This window comes from Oryctolagus cuniculus, chromosome X (assembly GCF_964237555.1).
Source record: "Oryctolagus cuniculus chromosome X, mOryCun1.1, whole genome shotgun sequence".
Classification (NCBI taxonomy): domain Eukaryota; kingdom Metazoa; phylum Chordata; class Mammalia; order Lagomorpha; family Leporidae; genus Oryctolagus; species Oryctolagus cuniculus.
This window is the reverse complement of record NC_091453.1, coordinates 118,082,475-118,101,924: the sequence shown is the minus strand read 5'-3', so window position 1 is coordinate 118,101,924 and position 19,450 is coordinate 118,082,475. Positions and strand designations below refer to the sequence as shown.

Genomic DNA, 19,450 nt, shown 5'->3' with positions numbered 1-19,450 from the left:
TGCCTTTTACTTCACTATTTTTATTAAAAATTATTTTTCAAGGGAAAAACAATTAGTTTGGCTTTGTTAGGTCTCAGGTGACTTACATTCCTATTTTTTTAATAGGAAATTCTGTGTGAGTGAGTGTGTGTGTGTGTTTGAGAGAGAGAGAAAAATAAGTAAACAGTATATTCTTATTTCCCACTTGTAACATTTACTTTTCTTTTGTAGTTTCTCTACATTAAAGTAGGTTATTCTGGGATTCACATTGTGGTATAGTTGGTTAGACAACTTCCTGCAATCCTCCAACACCTGCATCTCCTGTAGCACTGATTCAACTCCCAGCTGCTCCACTTCCAATTCATCTCCCTGCTAATGTGACTGGGAAAGCAGTGGAAAATGGCCCTTGCCACCCATGTGGGAGAATAAGACATAGTTTTAGGCTCCTGGCTTCATCCTGGCCCAGCCCTGGCCCGTTGTGGCCATTTGGGGAGTGAACCAGCAGATGGAAGATATCTCTTTTCTTCTCTCCCTTTCTCCCTCTCTCTCCCATTTCTTTCCCCTTACCCCTTCTCTCCCCCTCTCTTCTCTCTCTACCCCTCTCTCCTTGAAATTCTGTCTTTCAAATAAATAAATCTTTAAAATAAAATAAAATGGATTAATCTACTTAAAGTGTTAAATCGAATGTTCCTTAGTTTGATTAAATAGTCACATATTTTTCATTCTGTTAATCTTCTACAATTGATTAGTTCTACCTTAAACATGTGATGCTATTTTAAAAACACTTATTCATTTATCATTTGTTCAAAAATGTTGTCTCTGTAATACCTTAACATTTGACAAGAAGTCTTAGAAGAGTTGATTTTTATGTGGATATTGAAATAGCTCTACCACACAGCTAACTGAAAATTATTCTTACTCAAGAATTGAAAATGTATGTTTCTGTCATTGTTTTCAGGTGGATTATGTATTTACAGATAAAACCGGAACACTCACTGAAAACACAATGGAATTCATTGAGTGCTGCATAGATGGACACAAGTATAAAAGTGTAACTCAGGAAGTTGATGGATTGTCTCAAACTGATGGACCTTTAACATATTTTGACAAAGCAGATAAGGTGACATTTTCTGCATTATCATTTTACCAGACAAAACAATCTATAAGTATGTGCTAATCCTACTTTGTAGAAGTAAGGAGTTTCCTAGTTGATATATGACAAACTTGAATAGCCATTTATTTTTTCTTTTGGCTTCACCTTTCTTGTTTTGCTAATACCTCTGGAATTTGTAAACAAGTACAAAGAATTGTACAAAGGCATTTGAGTAAAACTTTCATTTGTCTATTTGTATAATCATTAATTTTTCTGCTTTGTCTTTTAAAATACAAGCTTCTCCAAAAATTATGTCTGCTTAAATCATTAAAGTCCCAGGAGTGTGTAGGTATTAAATGAACCAGTCTCCCTATGCTTGAGCTATTACTGGATTGTGAATTAGATACTGAATGGACTTTTTCAGGCCTTGAAAAAGTCACTGCTTTGGTTCACTTGCAGAACAGCCACTAGTAATGCAGTTTCTAGTGTATGCTGGCTGAGAACCAGGAACTGGGTTAGATACTAGAAGGATATAGCCTGTTTGAATATTAGGACTTTATAAGTTCTTTTTACTCAGTTTGCTGGAAACTATAAAATCTCTCACATTAGATTTTTTTTCTTTTCACTGCCTAGTTACTGAATCATCAAAGTAAAAATAATACCTTCTTCTATTGTTCCACAGAATCGAGAAGAGCTATTTCTGCGTGCCTTGTGTTTGTGTCATACTGTAGAAATTAAAACAAATGATGCTGTTGATGGAGTTACAGAGTCAGCTGAATTAACCTATATTTCCTCTTCACCAGATGAAATAGCTTTAGTGAAAGGAGCTAAAAGGTAAGCATTTTTTTGTACTTTTCCTGAAAAAATGAAATCACAGGGGAACAGAAGTTATTTTGGTCTTTCTCTGTGTGCTTCAGTAACCTTATTGTGTACATCTTTTATGATTTAATAAAAAACCTGTTTCATCTGAAAGTCTAAAAATATTCCAAAACCTAGAAACCAAACAGAAAATAACAATGCATATATAGAACTTGTCTTTCTACTTATTCATGCCAACCAGAAGTCCAGATATTCATATTATATTTTGCAAATCACATTACAGTAGCCACTTTTCATATAATACATATTATTTCTGAAGTATTCTTAGCAATTTTAACTTGAAACTGACAGTTCAGTTTTACCCTGGAGGTCTAAGATGATTAAATGGTTAAAAGGTTACCAAGTGTCTTAGCTGCAAAATTAAAATTACAAATTACTTCTCCCTTGGTTAAAATGCTTGTGACTGAACATTGACTTAACCTGTGTTATCAGTTCATCTAGGAAAGTGCAGTTACAGGTTGAGATCATATATGAAAGTAAAGAAAAGAATAAACAAGCATGAGTAGCCCCACTGCAAGGGAAAATTAATCATTCTTTAGAGATACACAAAGGTCTTTTTATTGTTTTTGATAGGTACGGGTTCACATTTTTAGGAAATCGGAATGGACTTATGAGAGTAGAGAACCAAAGAAAAGAAATAGAAGAGTAAGTACCTCTGTGTTTAATGTTTGTCACTTTCTAACCTCTTAGTCAACCTGAAATGGATACAAGAAGGGCAATAAAAGAAAATGAGGTACCTATAAATACAGGACTCTACTCTCCCAGTTTAGAGTTTTAAATTAAAGTAGTTGGAGTAGGGAAAGCTATCATTTTTTCTTCTAGAATGGTAGAAACAGGGGTTTGTGGTAGAAATTCCAATTCGGTTCACATATGGATCTAGTAGCCAGAATGAGTCTACATGGACTATTTCTGAAATTTAGATAACATTTTAGGTCTTACAACATGATTTCAAGAAAAGGAAGGGTACATGCATGAAACTTCTGCTTTCCAGAGCCCAAGCAATTACTCACGAATGCCAATAATGATAGCTTTTGTGTAAACCAGAATGTTTGTCTTACTCTAGATGTTCAGTTGTGAGCCTTAGGGCACACACTGTGATGTAGTAGTATCTTAGAATTTCCTCTTTTACTACAAAGATCCCAAGAAACAAAGCTACTTTGTCTGAATGGCAGATTTAAAAATAGACTGCGTGATTAAATTTAATTCCTTCATCTGAGCATGAAGTGTAATTATCTTTCCTGACTTCCATTCTAGCCCCTAGGCCTAGGATATTAAGTGACCTGTCACAGTCTCCTATAACATACATACATGTAGAGCTGATTTGATAATATGTCTCCTTTGGGAGAGATGTTCAAAAACCTAGAGGAAGGCTCTTTGATGTGACTGCCAAGGATCCAGAGTCAATGTCAGAGTCCAGATTCCAGCCCCACCTGCCCAACACCAAACAGTATGCCTCATGTAGATGTCTTACATAGACAACACCTCTCAAAATCAATGACCTACTCACTCTTGCCAAAAAGAAGCTAAATAGTAAATTTTCTATGTTCAATACATGTATTGAAATTGTTTATTTTCAAGTAAATATTCATATTCCCTCATATTTTTTAAAAATTTTATTTGTTATACAAGTTTTATATATTTCATATATACAGATTGAGGAGAAAAGTGGTACTTCCCTCCCTACCCCCCACACCCCCCCCCCTCAAACCCTTCCTCCCTCTCCCTTTCATATTCACATTCTTAATTTTTACCATGATCTATTTTCAGTATACTTAATGATTGTATAGTTAACCTACTCTAAGTAATAGAGTTCAACAATTAGTATGAAGAGAAAAACAAAAAACAAAACACTGTTCCTCACTGGAAGAAACAAGGGCTATAAACAATCATCGTTTCTCAAAATATCTATTTTTCTCCAATACATTACATTTCAGGTACTCTATTACTTACTTCAGATCAGGGAAAACATATGATATCTGTCTTTTTGGGACTGATTATTTCACTAAGTATAATGGTTTCCAGTTGTGACCATCTTGTTGCAAAAGACAGGATTTCATTTTTTTTACAACTGAGTAGTATTCCATGGTATGTATATACCATAATTTCTTTATCCAGTCAACAGTTGATAGACAAAAAGTATGAGGAGCATATTCCCTCATACTTTTTAAATAACTCTAATTTTAAGTCTTCTGTATCTTTTTATCTGCTTAATGATCAATTTCATCATGTCATTCCACTGTTTAAATCCTTCTTTGGCTTCCTATTGATTTTAAGATAAAACCCCAGTTTCTGAAAAGGCACATGAAGTTCTTGGTTTCCAGCCTCTGCATATCTTTCTTGATTTGTCTCTTGCTGTTCCCCTGTCAATGAGTTTTTCAAGCACTGGTAAACTGCTGAAAGTCCCCCATGGGCTATGTGTTGTTATGCTGTTGTCCATTTGCAAGTGCTCTTCCTTCTACTCAGAATGCTGTAACCACCTTTCTTCATCATATCACCTGTCCAAAACCAATCTCAAGCACAACTTCTTCCAGGAAGCCTTTCTTCATTTGGCTTCCTTCTGTGTGCTCACCCATCGCTTGTGACTGCCTTTTTAAAATTATTCCACAGACTAGAATCATGGGTTGAGCTCCTTGACAGAAGAGATTCAGACACATTCACTTCTATTTCCCAGCATGTAGCAGTGTACATGGCAAATAGTAGGCATTTAGTAGATGATGCTAAAATAATTGGAAGAATGTGACTATTTCTAGACCCTTCCAGATATGACTTAATGGAGTTCTTTGTCCTCCATTTCTATGTATTTTCTTTACTGTTTTTCAGTAATATAATAAGAGAATATGAATACCCCTTTACCAACATTTGTATTCTCTGACAACATATTCTACATGCAGAGTAATTCCAAAACAAGGAAAAGTACCAGTTGTACACACAAACATGACCATCCCCCAAAGAAAGGAGCTATCTGTACATTTAAGATGTTAAAATACTTTAAGATGTATCTTGTGTTTTCTTCATTAAGTCAAGGTATTTTACTTTTCTTATTTCTCTAAAAGGTATGAACTTCTTCACACCTTAAACTTTGATTCTGTTCGCCGACGAATGAGTGTAATTGTAAAGACTCAACGAGGTATACATCTTCGAAACTTGACTTTTTCTCTTTTTCCATTTGTAGGTTTAGATGTTGATCAACTATGGCAGGAAAGAGAAACATTTCATTTAATAGTAATAGAATTAGCTAAAGGCATGCAAAGCAATAGCATTTATTATGATTTCACATAATTATATACACACATATGTTGAATTTGTCAAATTGTCAGCAACAGAAGCGCTGGTAATGGTAGCATATACATTTCCTTGAAAATATATTTCTCTGCTCAAGATGGCCAAACAGGAACCAAAAGGGTGACTTTAGTGTGGTACGGGATATTCAGTTGTGAATACATTCAGAGGTCTTGGCTTTGCAGGGCTTAACTGTGAATATTTTCTTAGTACATGAACTGAGCCGTTGGTGACTACCAATAATGTTTCAGACAGCAGGCCAGTATACTTGGATATATGATAACAGCACCCTTCACTGTAGAGAGTTGCTAATTATTGCTCCCTGACCTCCCTAATTCACCTATTGCTTTTTTATGAATTTAACTTAATTTTTAAAGGTTTATTTCTTTGAAAGAGTTACAGAGAGGCAGAGAGAGAGAAAGAGATCTTCCATCTTCTGGTTCACTCCCCAAATGGCCGCAACGGCCGGAGCTGGCCCATTCTGAAGCCAGAAGCTAGGAGCTTCTTCTAGGTCTCCCACGTGGGTACAGGGCCCAAGCACTTGGGCCATCTTCCACTGCTTTCCCAAGCTAGAGCAGAGACCTGGATTGGAAGAGGAGCAGTTGGGTCTTGAATCGGCACCTATATGGGATGTTGGCACTGCAGGCGGTGGCTTTACCTGCTATATACCACAGTATCGGCCCCTAATTTTTGAACTTTAAATATTTTGTCACATGCACATCATATGCAGGTATTATATACATACAGATATATTCTGTTTATTTTCTTGAAAACAGGGATATTAATATCCCAAAATGTGGGATTCATGACAATGATCATAATGTGGGGAAAGAAAGCTGTATTGTTATGTATACCCCTACTGCTTTGCATTCTCTGGAAGCAGGTGAGGTAGAGATGATTCTGCTAGGCTTCTGGTAAAAGCATTCCAGTTTCACTGCAGAGTGTGGGGCTCTTTGTTTTACATGGTAAAGCTTATGCTTTGTAGGGGAGCTAGCACCATTATCCTGGGCTACCCATGTCTTTGGGAAACACCATGGTAGTTTGCCTTCTGCTTAGATCCCACAAAACCCATGAGGGTGGGACCATTTCTGCTTCATTAACAGGCTCTCAGATACGTGTGTATGCCCTGGAGATTTGTTTTCAAGATATCTTTGATTTATTTCTCAGTAATTTGCTTTTTAGTATTTGATGCGTTCATATTCCTTAATGTAAGAATGAGAGAATTCAGATAGATCCTTTGGGGAACCTACCCCAGTTTATTCATACTTTGTGGTATGAATACAAAGTAATGCAATTAATTTTAGTGTGGCCATGGAATTTGTTTTGTGACTTTTAAACACACTTTGGATGTTTGAGAGCAATTTTGAAGCATTTTAGCAATTGAAATACTCACTGCTGTTAGGTATTCACAGTCTATATTATGTTATGTGAATGATAAAGTGTCTGAGGAAATGGTCTGCAAAAGTCATTGACTTCAGAGTTACATTCTTTAATTTCTTGAATTCAGCTCTTTAGCATATAAGAAGGTCTCTTTCTCAGTGCTCAACTGTGAATATTTCCTGGGTGTAGTAACTGATCTAAAACTGCACTTGTTCTAGCATTCTATGAAGCTTTCATTAAAATGAAAGTTTCCATTAAAAAACTCTCAAGCCAGTATTTAAGAGCCAACTTGGAGGCAGGTGCTGTGATACAGCAGGTTAAGCCATAGCTTGGGATGCCCATGTTGCCTGTTGGAGTGCCTGAGATTGACTTCCTATCCAGCTTCTTGATAATGTAAACCCTGTGAAGCAGTAGATAAAACCCAAGTAATTGGGAGAGTCAGATTGAGGGCCTGGCCCAACTCCAGCCATTGTAGCTATTTGGGGAGTGAACCAGTGGATGGAAGATTCCCTCTCCTTCTCCCCCTCCCTCTCACTCTGTCTCTCTCCCTCACCCTGTCACTCTACCATTCAAATAAATTAATCTTTCAGAGAGCTAACTTGTCTAGTTTATTCAAAGCAAGTTTAGTGAGTCTGAGTTGAATTTGAATTTGCTTCTTGACGTCTATAGATTTCTTATCTGCAGTCTAGGCCAATGCTGACATTTTCAGAGAGAATTCAGATGATGCTCCTTGACACAAGGTCAGTCCTCCATGATTCACTGGGAGGAAGTATACTTTAACACAGCTGCAGGTTGTAAACTGGCTTCTTGTTCACATCCATATTGTCTGAAGAGATGGTGAATATTCTAATAGACTAAAGATCAATATTTTATTCCATTTGGGTGAGCATGTCAAGGAAGGCTCAGAATACATGGCAGCTGGATGGGAGAAGCATCTTAATAATTATATGTTATCAAAATCTCAGTAATAGTCTTAAAATGCTAAGTGAACTACCTTGGTTCTTTATTTTAGGAGATATACTTCTTTTTTGCAAAGGAGCAGATTCAGCTATTTTTCCCAGGGTGCAAAATCATGAAATTGAGTTAACCAAAGCTCACGTGGAACGTAATGCAATGGTGAGACTATATTCCTGCCCTCAAATTTAAATAAATACTTAAATAACTCTTCACTGATTGATATGGTCTTTTATATTTGGAGTGTTAAAATTATTATTTTTCTTACTTTACTATAAGATATTATCCTGGAACAATTTTCTGGTCAGAATTTATCACCATGAAAGACTTTTCAAGGTTCTTTATGAAAAGAGCTATTATTTTGTTATTCTGAACCTAATTGAATGTTACCTTTTTAGTTGCTGTCCATTTTTTTAAAGTAAAATATGTCAAAATTTATCTTTTGTCCATTTAAGGAGAGTATAGTGTTTTTCAACTGGTATTATAACTACAGATCTCCTACTTTGCTTCTAGGATGGATATCGGACACTCTGTGTAGCCTTCAAAGAAATTGCTCCAGATGATTATGAAAGGATTAACAGACAGCTCTTAGAGGCAAAAATGGCCTTACAAGACAGAGAAGAAAAAATGGAAAAGGTTTTTGATGATATTGAGACGAACATGAATTTAATTGGAGCCACTGCAGTGGAAGACAAGTAATGAGAAAATAATACTATTGTTATTTTAATGATCAGTCATTTGGAGCAGAATCTGTTCCAAATTTGAAATTTATTCTCACATTTTGAAATCATTGGTTTATCTTTGTTGTCGAATGGGCTTAAAGATTGATTTATTGTAGTATGTATGGAAAATTGTAGTTAAATGAATATAGCTTATAAAATGAATTGAGTCGGAGCAGGTATGTAGCCTGGTGTTTAAAATGCAACTTAAGTTGCCCACATCCCATAGTGGAATGCCTTGGTTTGAGTACCAACTCCATTCCTGATTCCAGCATCCTGCTAATGCACATGCTGGGAGGCAGCAGTGATGGCTTAAGGGGTGAGACCCTGCCACCAACATAGGAGACCTGGATTGAGTTCTTAGCTCCTAGCTTTGCCATTGCCCATACTTGGCTATTGCAGGCACTTGGAGAGTGAACCAGCAGATGGGAAGTCTCTCTCTCTCTCTCTGTTTCCCTGTCTTCCAATATATGAATATGAGTTAGTTATTTCTAAGCCTTTTGGATGTTTATTATGCCATCCATTTATCTGAACAAATAAGGTAAGATTTTGACAAAGATGAGCAGAAAGGAAATTTAAGTAGAACAAACACAGGAGAGCTTAATCTAATTGGCTTAACAGATTGGAGTATATTTTTACATAGTTCAGAGTTATATGCTTTGAAAATGTAGACTGATCTCTGCTAAGCATGATTGTAGGTCTCTTTTATTGATCTATTTGAAACAATTTTTAGGTACTTAATGTTTTAGCATTTTTTAAGAATTATAAATGTAAATTGTAAGACTTAACCAAATAAAGTTACAAACAACTACGTTGGAAGGGATTGAAAATCTAATGATATTCATTTTGTCTTAATTTTATTGTTATTTTCTGAGCAAAAGGAACCAAAAGAAAGTATCATTCTTCTATACTTAAATTCTCATTCAGGCTGTATAGCCTTTCTAATTCTTTTTTTGTAAAAGTTTTTTTGAAAGGCAGAGCGCTAGAGAGGAGAAAGATTGAGGTGTTCCATCAACTGATTCATTCCCCAAATGGCTACAACAACCAGGGCTGGGCCAGGCTAAAATCAGAAGCCAGGAACTCCACCTGGGTCTCCCATGGGGGTGGCAGGGACCCAAGCACTTAGGCTAATATCCACTGCTTTCCCAGGTGCATTAGCAGGAAGTTAAATCAGAAGCAGAGGAACCAAGACTCGAATCAGCGCTCTGATATGATTTGCTGGGATCACAAGCAGTGGCTTATCCACTGATCCACAACCCAAGTCCCAGTCTTTCTGTTCTTAAAGCTCCTCAGGGAAGCGGATTTTCTGATTTACCCTAAAATATACCTGGTTAAAACGTGTTTGACCATTTCTATTTTGAACCATGCCATGTTAACATTTTTAGGGTGTGATACAACATAGAAGGAAATATGCTAAAGAGATCAAATACAAAAGTTTGGTGGGTTTCTGGCCATTTTAGCTGCAATTCTGCCCTTGGCTATCACTTACCTTAAGAAATACCAGAGGGGCTGGCAATATGGGCTAGTGGGTAAAGTAGCCGCCTGTAGTGCCAGCATCCTGTACGGTCATCTGTTTGAGTCCCAGCTGCTCCATTTCGGATCCAGCTCTCTGCTATGGCCTGGGAAAGATGTGCCAAGTCCTCGGGGCTCTGCACCCACATGGGAGACATGGAAGAAGCTCCTGGCTCCTGGCTTCTCGATTGGCGCAGCTCTTGCCCTTGCAGCCAGTTAGAGAGTGGACCGGTAGATGGAAGACCTCTCTCTTTCTGCCTCTCTTCTGCGTAACTCTGACTTTCAAATAAATAAATAAATCTTTTAAAAAAAAGAAACATCAGAAACGTCTCTGAACTTTGTTTGAAATTCACTTTAATAAGTGAAACTGTGCTAGAGACAACACTCTCAGAAGGAGTAAGAGATACATAAGAAAACCAACTGTGATAAGATGTCAGAACTGTATAATTAGTGGAATTGTAAAACTACTCTCTTTGACAAGGCTTCTTTCAGAATCTCTGTTGAGAATTTTCTAGAATATTGAGGTTTCCTTTGTGTTCCTAGGCTTCAAGATCAAGCTGCCGAGACCATTGAAGCTCTGCATGCAGCAGGCCTGAAAGTCTGGGTGCTAACTGGAGACAAGATGGAGACAGCAAAATCCACATGCTATGCCTGCCGCCTTTTTCAAACCAGTACTGAGCTCTTGGAACTAACCACAAAAACCATTGAAGAAAGTGAAAGGAAGGAAGATCGATTACATGAATTGTTGATAGAATATCGTAAGAAGTTGCTGCATGAATTTCCTAAAAGTACTAGAAGCCTTAAAAAGTAAGGAAGTACATTGTTTTTTATTTATTTATTTGAAAGTCAGAGTTACACAGAGAGAGAAGGAAAGGAAAAGAGAGAGAGAGAGAGAGCCAGCACATTGTTTCTTATGTTTACACATGGGTATAGATTTAAATAATGACTGCTTATGTAGGAAGGCACCATTTTCTGTAATTTATCATTCTTTGTTTGCAGGTATTCTTTCCTTGTAACTGAAAGCCTTCCATGAGGACTTGGCTAATGGCCCATTTGAGATTATTTGGTACTTTTCCCCTCTCTTTTAACATAAAAGACAAATTCTACACTTCTTAAGGTTTAGAAAAATGGCTCAATTTCCAAATGTTTAGAAATTAGTCTGGGTATTCAATATTGATATTCTGGTCTGATCCATGTTAAGAAAAAACATATTTGTTTATAGTCTTTTAAATTGAATATAATAAAGCTAATCTCTTTAACAGCTTCCAAGCTTTTTGAGGTGCTAGAGCCCTTTCTGTCTGTATTTTCATGCCCCATAACCCCAAAGGATCCACTTACTATCTAACCTGGCCACTGATCAATAATAATTCGATTCCTAGAGGTATATTTTCTTTTCTTTTTTTGAAGATTTATTTATTTGAAAGAGTTACATAGAGAGAGAAGAGGGAGAGATAAAGAGAGGTCTTCCATCCGCTGGTTCACTCCCCAATTGGCCACAAGGGCCGGAGCTATGCGGATCCGAAGCCAGGAACCAGGAGCTTTTTCCAGGTCTCCCACGTGGGTGCAGGAACCCAAGGACCTGGGCCATCTTCTGCTGCTTTCCCAGGCCATAGCAGAGAGCTGGATCAGAAGTAGAGCAGCCAGGTGTCGAACCAGCACCCGTATGGGATGCTGGCACTGTAGCCAGCAGCTTTACCCGCTGTACCACAGTGCGGGCCCCCTAGAGGTATATTTTCCAAACTTCTCATTGGCCAGGACTCAGCTTGATCTAAACTAGTTACTTGGATTTATCTTGGTTGTAAACAAATAAATTTTATTCTCTAGAAGGCCACCAGATGTACCTACAGTAAATCCAGAGACCCCTAACTAAAATGTTTTCCATTTCTTGAGAACACTTTGTTCCAGGAACAATGTTAAGTGCTTTGTATGATTACTGTCATTTAATCTTCATTAGGCAATCTTACTGTCTTCATCTTACAGACAGGGAAGCCGAGACTCAAAGGAACAAACTAACCTGCTTAAGATCATATAGCTCATAAGGGGTTGATCAAGTCTCTCCAGTACCAGATCCCATGCTTTTAACATCTGGATCTTCATCTGTGGTGTATAGACAAGATTTCAAATGTAATAGCCCCAGATGTAAGTCTATGACCAATTCTAAAATAGCTGTTGTTCTTCTGGTACTTGGATATCAGTGGGAATAAACAGATTTTTGTTAATTGCCTATAAGAAATTTCACATTATCTTAGTCAAATAGTACTTATAAAGACATCCAAGTTAAATGCATTTTACGTGCCCTCTTCTCTTAGTCTGCTTGGTTTCCCATAGAAAATTATAAATGGGTGGCTTAAACAAAATAAATTTATTTTTCATAGTTCTAAATGTTGAACTTTGTGATCTATGTGAGGGTTGGCTGTCTTCTCCCTTTGTTCTCATATGGCAGAGAGCTCTGGAGTCTCTTACTCTTTGAAGCCAATAATCCCCATCATGGGGGCCTTACCTTCATGAACTCATTTAGCCCTATTTCCAAATGCTGTCATATTGTGGTTAGGCCTTTAACATAAGAATTTTAAGAAGATAAAATTCAGTTCATGATGGCATTCATCAGCTCTGAGGTATACACCATCACTGTCTCTAATCATCCCTTCCTTCTAGTTATCTGTTTGGAGTCAGGCAGTCTTTCCGTCAGTAATACCGCCTTCAGATCCAGAATCACCTTTGCCAGCTGCTGCTTCTCTTTTGCTCCTTCACTTCCAATCAGCCTTCTGGCTTTATCCATGCTCCCATCTGAGCACTAGTGCCCCGCATCAGAGACCTAACACCTCATGTCTTGAATCTCTTAAGCCTCACAGCCAGAGGAATGATCTTTAGCTAATATATAGAATATAAAAATGTAATGTATATGAGTGAAATTGACACTTTAAGATTTGATTTATAGCCCTTGTCTATACTCCTGAAGCACACTGGTCTTTCTACTTAATATTTGTTGAAGTCTTTATTTAGTAGAAGATTAAGATTGTGATTATAAAGTAAATTGAAAGCATGTTATTGCAGAAATTAAGAGGAAAGAGGGAGGGTGGAAATATTATTATGTTCTTAAAGCTATATGAAATACATGAAATCTTTTCTTTTTATACAAATAAATAAAAACAAATAAATAAAAGTTGGGGGTGGGGAGTAAAGCATGTCCACATCACAATCCTACTCAGAGACCTTTAGTGGTGCTCCATTACCAATAGACTCAGGTCTTAGCAAAGGCCTCAAAATTTTCCTTTTTTTTTTTTTTCAGCAATACACAATGAGTTTATGAAACTCAATTTTCTTCTAGTCTGTAATCTAAGAAAGTGAAAAGTGTCTTTCAAAATTGCACCATACATTGCATGTGTCAATTGTAGTACATTATAACAGAAATGAATACAGTACAGATTTCTCTCATTTTCACATGTAAATTTTGCACCAACTAATATAATCCCAACTACTTTTGGTGACCAAACAAGAAAATTCATATCCAAAATCAATTCCAGCACTGGTGACACCAATATTTTAGGGAAAAACAATTGCATTAACATATAAATTCAGTTGTTACATACATGTAATACATAATATTCCTCCATAAATGAATGTTTCCTATAAATTAAACTAAGCAATATTAAAACAAACCTCTCTAACATTTTATACACATTTGCTGCTGTTGCATAATGTGAGAACAAAAGAAGCACAAATTTCCTCTGCCGGAGGAGAAGTTCATGAGGTCAGGAGAGCCTACTGAGCAGTTAGTGTGGGCATCCCAACCCTTGACAATAAATTTGGTTCCTGTAAGACTGACATTCTCATGTGTTCCGTATGGTCTTTTTTTTTTAACTTTTATTTAATGAATATAAATTTCCAAAGTACGGCTTATGGATTACAATGGCTTCCCCCCCATAACGTCCCTCCCACCCCCAACCCTCCCCTTTCCCATTCCCTCTCCCCTTCCATTCACATGAGGATTCATTTTCGATTCTCTTTATATACATTCAAAGAAGGAGGTACCTTTCTCTGAAGGGAGGAGAGAACCTCCACTTTGACTATGACCTTGTCTAAACAAGATAAGAGTCGGAGAACTCAAGGGGCTTCCATAGCCTTGGAAACGCATCACTGGTGCATAGGGAGATTACTGATGCCATAGACAGGAGTGTCAATTTGTAAAGTCAACAACAGGAGTCACTGTGCACTTACTCCTCATGTAGGATCTCTATCCTTAATGTGCTGTACATTGAGGCTTAATGCTATAACGAGTACTCAAACAGTATATTTCACTTTGTGTTTCTATGGGGGTGCAAACTGTTGAAATCTTTACTTAATGTATACTAAACTGATCTTCTGTTAAAAAAAAAAAGAAGAAATTATCAATTCCCAACTTGACTCTCACTGGGATTAAACATGACAATAGGTCTGATCTGATTTCATCATCATTTAAAAAATCATCTATTATTTTTCACCTTATGTTTCTGTGTGGGAGCAAACTTGAAATCTTTACTTAATGTATGCTAAACTGATCTTCTGTATATAAAGAGAATCGAAAATTTTCCTTTTTTTTAAAAAAAAAGTGTATTTATTTATTTGAAAGTCAGAGACAGAGATATCTTTCATCCGCTGATTTACTCCCAAATAGCTGCAATGGCCAGAGCTGGGGTGGTCCAAAGCTGGGAGTCAGGAGCTTCTAGGTCTCCCACGTGGGTGGCAGGGGCCCAAGTGCTTGCAGCATCCTCCATTGCTTTCCCAGGCTTATTATTTGGGAGCTGAATCAGAGATTCAGCAGCTGGGACACAAACCAGTGCTCATATGAGATGCCAGCATTGCAGACAGTGCCTTAAACAGCTGTACCACAATGCCAGGACCTCAAGTGATATTTTAAACTTGCCAGTATATAATTTTCTCCCTTTACCTCTTTCTGCCATTTCAAGTCTCACTGTAGAAACCTCATATCACAGGGAAACCACTGTTCTTTTGTGTGTGGATTTTTCGACTCAGTAACTGGGCATTAACCATTTATTATTATGTTATTTGCTTGAATACATACCCTCATGTATGCTTCTATCACCCAAGAAGGTTTTTTATTTTCCAAAGAAAGATTAGTCTTATAGTCAATAAATCTTTGTACTGTATGTGGCCTGCTTAGAATTAGTGTTTACAAATATTGCTTGATTGATTATTGAGCTGCTGTTTTCTGCCTATTGTGTCAGCTCTATGAGCAGGGGAGAAGAAAAGACATGATTGATGTTCCTTTAATTAGTGAATAAGACTTGCTCATAAAATGATGAAGCAAAATATTAAAAAGTACAAATATTATGATATTAGCAATACATACCAAAAAGTACAGAATAAAGGAACAACAAGTTATATTAGGCCCCCTCTATTCTACATTTGATCCATGAAACAATAGCTCCGTTGTCACCAGGAAACTGGTGAAATGCAAAATCTTGTGTCCTACCCCAGAACTACAGAATCCAAATCAGTATTTGGATCAGCATTGTAGCAATATCCCCAAGTGATACCTTTGCATATTAAACTTTCAAAAGCATTATGTTAGACAGTCTATCTATAACTGTAAGATCTTGTTATGTCTAATGCTTCCATTGCAGTGGTTCTCAAATGGCACATGAGATTCCCTGAACAAAAATTGAATAATCACTGACTTTTTATGATGGCAAAAATAAAATGTTAATTTTGGTAGAATTTTTTCAGTTGTATGTTTTCTTCTATGTGTTTTCCTTAAATACTTGGTCTCTATTACATTCATGTTTCCTGGCATGTAATATGTCTTAGTCTTAGCTATGTATTAGAACTACCTATACCTATATATGACCATTCTCTTCCCAGGATACTTTGATTTAATTGGTCCGGGGATAGATCTAGGGCATGGGCAACTTCTTTATATCTACCCATATGTGTGTAATGGAAAGGGTAGTGTTGAAAACCACTAAGCTATTATAAAATGGCAATTATTTAAGGAATATATATCATTGTTTCATGACATTCTTTAATGAATACTATATCTTTAACATATTCTGTCATATTTGAGAAACTATATTCTTATGTATAATTTTTGTCACTCAGGCAAAGAGACTAGGTTTCCTATGACTTTTTTTATCCAAAAGCCATTTTGTCTTTTCTGTTGTTGTTGTTAGAGGGGTTTCAGATAACTGATGACTTTTCTTTATATCATAGCTTGACTGATCTATAATTCCCAAAATTTGCCTTCTATTTCTTCTACAAAGTTAGGCTGCTCAACCTCCTTTATTTTTTAAAAGGTTTTATTTATTTGAGAGGTGGAGTTACAGAGAGAGAGAGAGAGAGAGAGAGAGAGGAAGACAGAGAGAAAGGTCTTCCATCTGCTGGTTCACTCCTCAAATGGCCACAATGGTGGGAGCTAGGCCAATCCAAAGCCAGGAACCAGGAGCTTGCCCCAGGTCTGCCACACAGGTGCAGGGGTCCAAGGACTTGGGCCATCCTCCACTACTTTCCCAGGGCATAAGCAGAGAGCTGGATCAGAAGAGGAGCAGCTGGGACACGAACTGGTGCCCATATGGGATGCCAGTGCCACAGGTAGAGTCTCAGCCTACTGTGCCCACAGTGCTGGCCCCAGTCTCCTTAATTTTTATATCTTTTAGAACTTATATCACCCATATGGGCAGCTTAAATCTCAAAGATGTGTTTAGAAGTCATTATTAGGCCATAATTAGAAATAGTTGATTATGTAGAATAAACATGTCAGTAAACCAGATGGATGATTTGTCTTTTCTGGGACACTCCCTTTTATGTTTAAAAAATGAGGCTCCTAAATAGAAATGTGTAATAAATTCAGACACAGCATTGTTTTTCTTTTCCAGAGCATGGACAGAACATCAGGAATATGGATTAATTATTGATGGCTCCACATTGTCACTTATCCTAAATTCTAGTCAAGATTCTGGTTCAAACAATTATAAAAGCATTTTTCTACAAATTTGCATGAAGTGTACCGCAGTGCTATGCTGCCGGATGGCACCATTACAAAAAGCCCAGGTAACTGAATTTTAGGTAACATTCTATTATAAGTCCTTCTGTACTTATATATACCTGTGTTTCAGTTAGTTTCTTCTTCAAAGAGCCATTATTACCATCAAATTTCTTTTGCCCTGGCTTTTTCCTTTTTATGATAAAACCCAGTAGTCTTCCCCTGAATTGAATTAAGCCTGTGCTGTACCTTGTTTTCCCCTCAAGTTAGTTGTCCAGTTCCTCATCTTCTAGGCTTCTCTGCTGACTGATTGGTGCCTGCTGCCTCCCTCCATTCCAGTGCTCCTGGCTCCTCTATGATATTAGCACCATGCATTCTTTCTGTTCTCAATCTGTTGTCTTACCTACAGGCAAGGTTGACCCAGTGCTTGGTGCTATTTTCCATTCCCTTCCTGAGTTCTCCTCTTTTAGTTGACACTATCAATTATGTCTCCTTAAAATTCTCTTTCCTTGGTTTCTGTGATGTTCCACAGTCCTGATATTCTTCCCTCTTTGGCAACCTAGTGTCTTCATATTACCTTCTGTATTCTCTCTAATTATCAGTTTTCTTTAGGGTGAAGTCTTCTCTCTCCTTTTTACTTTATGGACTATGTCTCTGGATAAGCACATCCATTTCTCTGGCTTCCATTGAGTTAACTCTGGCTCTGACCTGTTCTTAATGTTATGTCTCCTATTTCTAGCTGTCTGCTAGACATCTCCATATAGATTCCACACTGTCACATTAAATTCTAGTATTTAAGCATAATTTTCCTACTGAGTTTGCTTTTCCTTTGTCTTACATTATTCCTGCTACTACTATTTTTCTTTTGTTTCCTAAGTCTTATTTTACCTTTTATTCTTCTTTCCCTATATGTCCTGTTGATCTTATCTACCATTGTCATGGCTGTCATTTTAGTTCTATCTTTTGAAACTTTTTACTACCACCCTAGTCCAAACTCTAGTGTCATTATACACAGACTATTTGGTTTAATCTCACTGATGTCTTTACTGTCATCCTTTTCCTTTAATCTGTTTCCCCATACTCCCAAATTAATCTGGTTAAAACACTACTCTTTCCATCATAAATTCTTTGTCAAACACTTTCAGTGATTTCATAATTGCTTAGGATAAAGGGCAGTTGGCATCTGGGGCTCACCTCTATTGTCTTCTCATATATCTTTACATACCACATACTTTGTATCCATTATCACTCCCTTGTCCAACACACATTCTCCAGTTACATTGATTAAATCTTCATTGTTGGCCGGCGCCGTGGCTCAATAGGCTAATCCTCTGCCTTGTGGTGCTGGCACACCGGGTTCTAGTCCCCGGTCAGGGCGCCGGATTCTGTCCCAGTTGCCCCTCTTCCAGGCCAGCTCTCTGTTGTGGCCCGGGAGTGCAGTGGAGGATGGCCCAAGTGCTTGGGCCCTGTACCCCATGGGAGACCAGGAGAAGTACCTGGCTCTTGCCTTCGGTTCAGCACGGTGCCCCGGCTGCAGCGCGGCGACCATTGGAGGGTGAACCAACGGCAAAGGAAGACCTTTCTCTCTGTCTCTCTCTCTCTCTCTCTCACTGTCCACTCTGCCTGTCAAAAAAAAAATCTTCATTGTCTTACTTCCATATACTGTACTAAGGACAACTTTAAATTTTTTTCTCATTTTGTTTTGCCCTCTGAAACTCTCCCTGAATTCTTCTGCCCTAACATGGAGTTTACTCATAATAAAATACAACTCAAGCACCACCTCTTCTAAGCTGCCTTTCCAGCTCCTCAGTCCAGGGTCATCTGCCTTACCTTGTTGCTTTTAACTCAGTTACATACTTTTTCAGTTACATACTTTTTCACTTTCGTATATACTTTGTAGGATATTCTTTTATGTGGGTTAGTCTTGCTTCTTTAGATTCTTCAGCTACTTGCCCCAGACTAGGGGATGGCTGCCACACACACAAAGCTTAGATTAGTCAGGACATTGCCTCTGTCTCCTTTCCAGCTCGCAGTTCCTACTTTAATTAGAGTCTGTTCTTTCTTTTTGTCAACCTTCAAAACCTCGGTTATCTCCAACTGGGAAATCAGATCCAATCAGAATAGTATCCATAGGAATCAGTCCACTTGGACTGGTGTTGTGGCGTAGCAGGTTTAATTGCCACTTGCAATGCCAACATCCCATATTGGAGTACCAGTTCTAGTCCCATCTGCTCAGTTTCCAATCCAACTTCCTGCAGTTGCACCTGGGAAGGCAGTGGAAGATATCTCAAGTGCTTGACCCCTGCCTTCTATGTAGAAGACACAGGTGGAGTTCCCGGCTCCTGGCTTCACCATGACCCAGCTCTGATTGTTGTGTCCATCTGGGGAGTGAACAAGTGGATGGAAGATATCTCTCTCTCTCGCTCTCGCTCACATTCACTCTCTCACTCACTCTCATGCTCATGCTTACTCTCTCACTGTGTCACTTCACCATTCAGATAAATAAATCTTTAAAGGAAATGAAATGAGATGTATCCTTTTAGTCAGAGGCTTGCCTCCAGATCTCTCTTTTTTTCCCCCTTATATTCATTTTCTGCTGCTTACATTGTTCACCAGGGTTCTTTTTATTTTTGTTATTTTATTTTTAAACTTTTTAAAAAAGATTTATTTTTTGAC

The 19,450-nt window shown here is 37.7% G+C and overlaps 1 protein-coding gene across 24 annotated transcripts in view; it reads left to right on the top strand.

The window, feature by feature from the left end:
* The window catches only part of ATP11C (ATPase phospholipid transporting 11C), a 207,749-nt gene that overhangs the window by 131,732 nt on the left and 56,567 nt on the right, over window positions 1–19,450 (top strand). For 22 of the 24 annotated variants that reach the window (XR_011385560.1, XR_011385562.1, XR_011385561.1 and 19 more), the window contains 8 exons: window positions 938–1,099; window positions 1,755–1,906; window positions 2,525–2,596; window positions 5,005–5,078; window positions 7,623–7,726; window positions 8,078–8,259; window positions 10,339–10,602; window positions 16,668–16,842. Coding sequence is in view for 20 of the 24 variants with exons in the window: in XM_051831579.2 (XP_051687539.1) it covers window positions 938–1,099; window positions 1,755–1,906; window positions 2,525–2,596; window positions 5,005–5,078; window positions 7,623–7,726; window positions 8,078–8,259; window positions 10,339–10,602; window positions 16,668–16,842 (1,185 nt within the window). In the remaining 4 variants the exon portion in view is untranslated. The remainder of the gene's footprint in view (window positions 1–937; window positions 1,100–1,754; window positions 1,907–2,524; window positions 2,597–5,004; window positions 5,079–7,622; window positions 7,727–8,077; window positions 8,260–10,338; window positions 10,603–16,667; window positions 16,843–19,450) is intronic. The other 2 variants (XM_070066965.1, XM_070066963.1) reach the window with 1 other exon arrangement.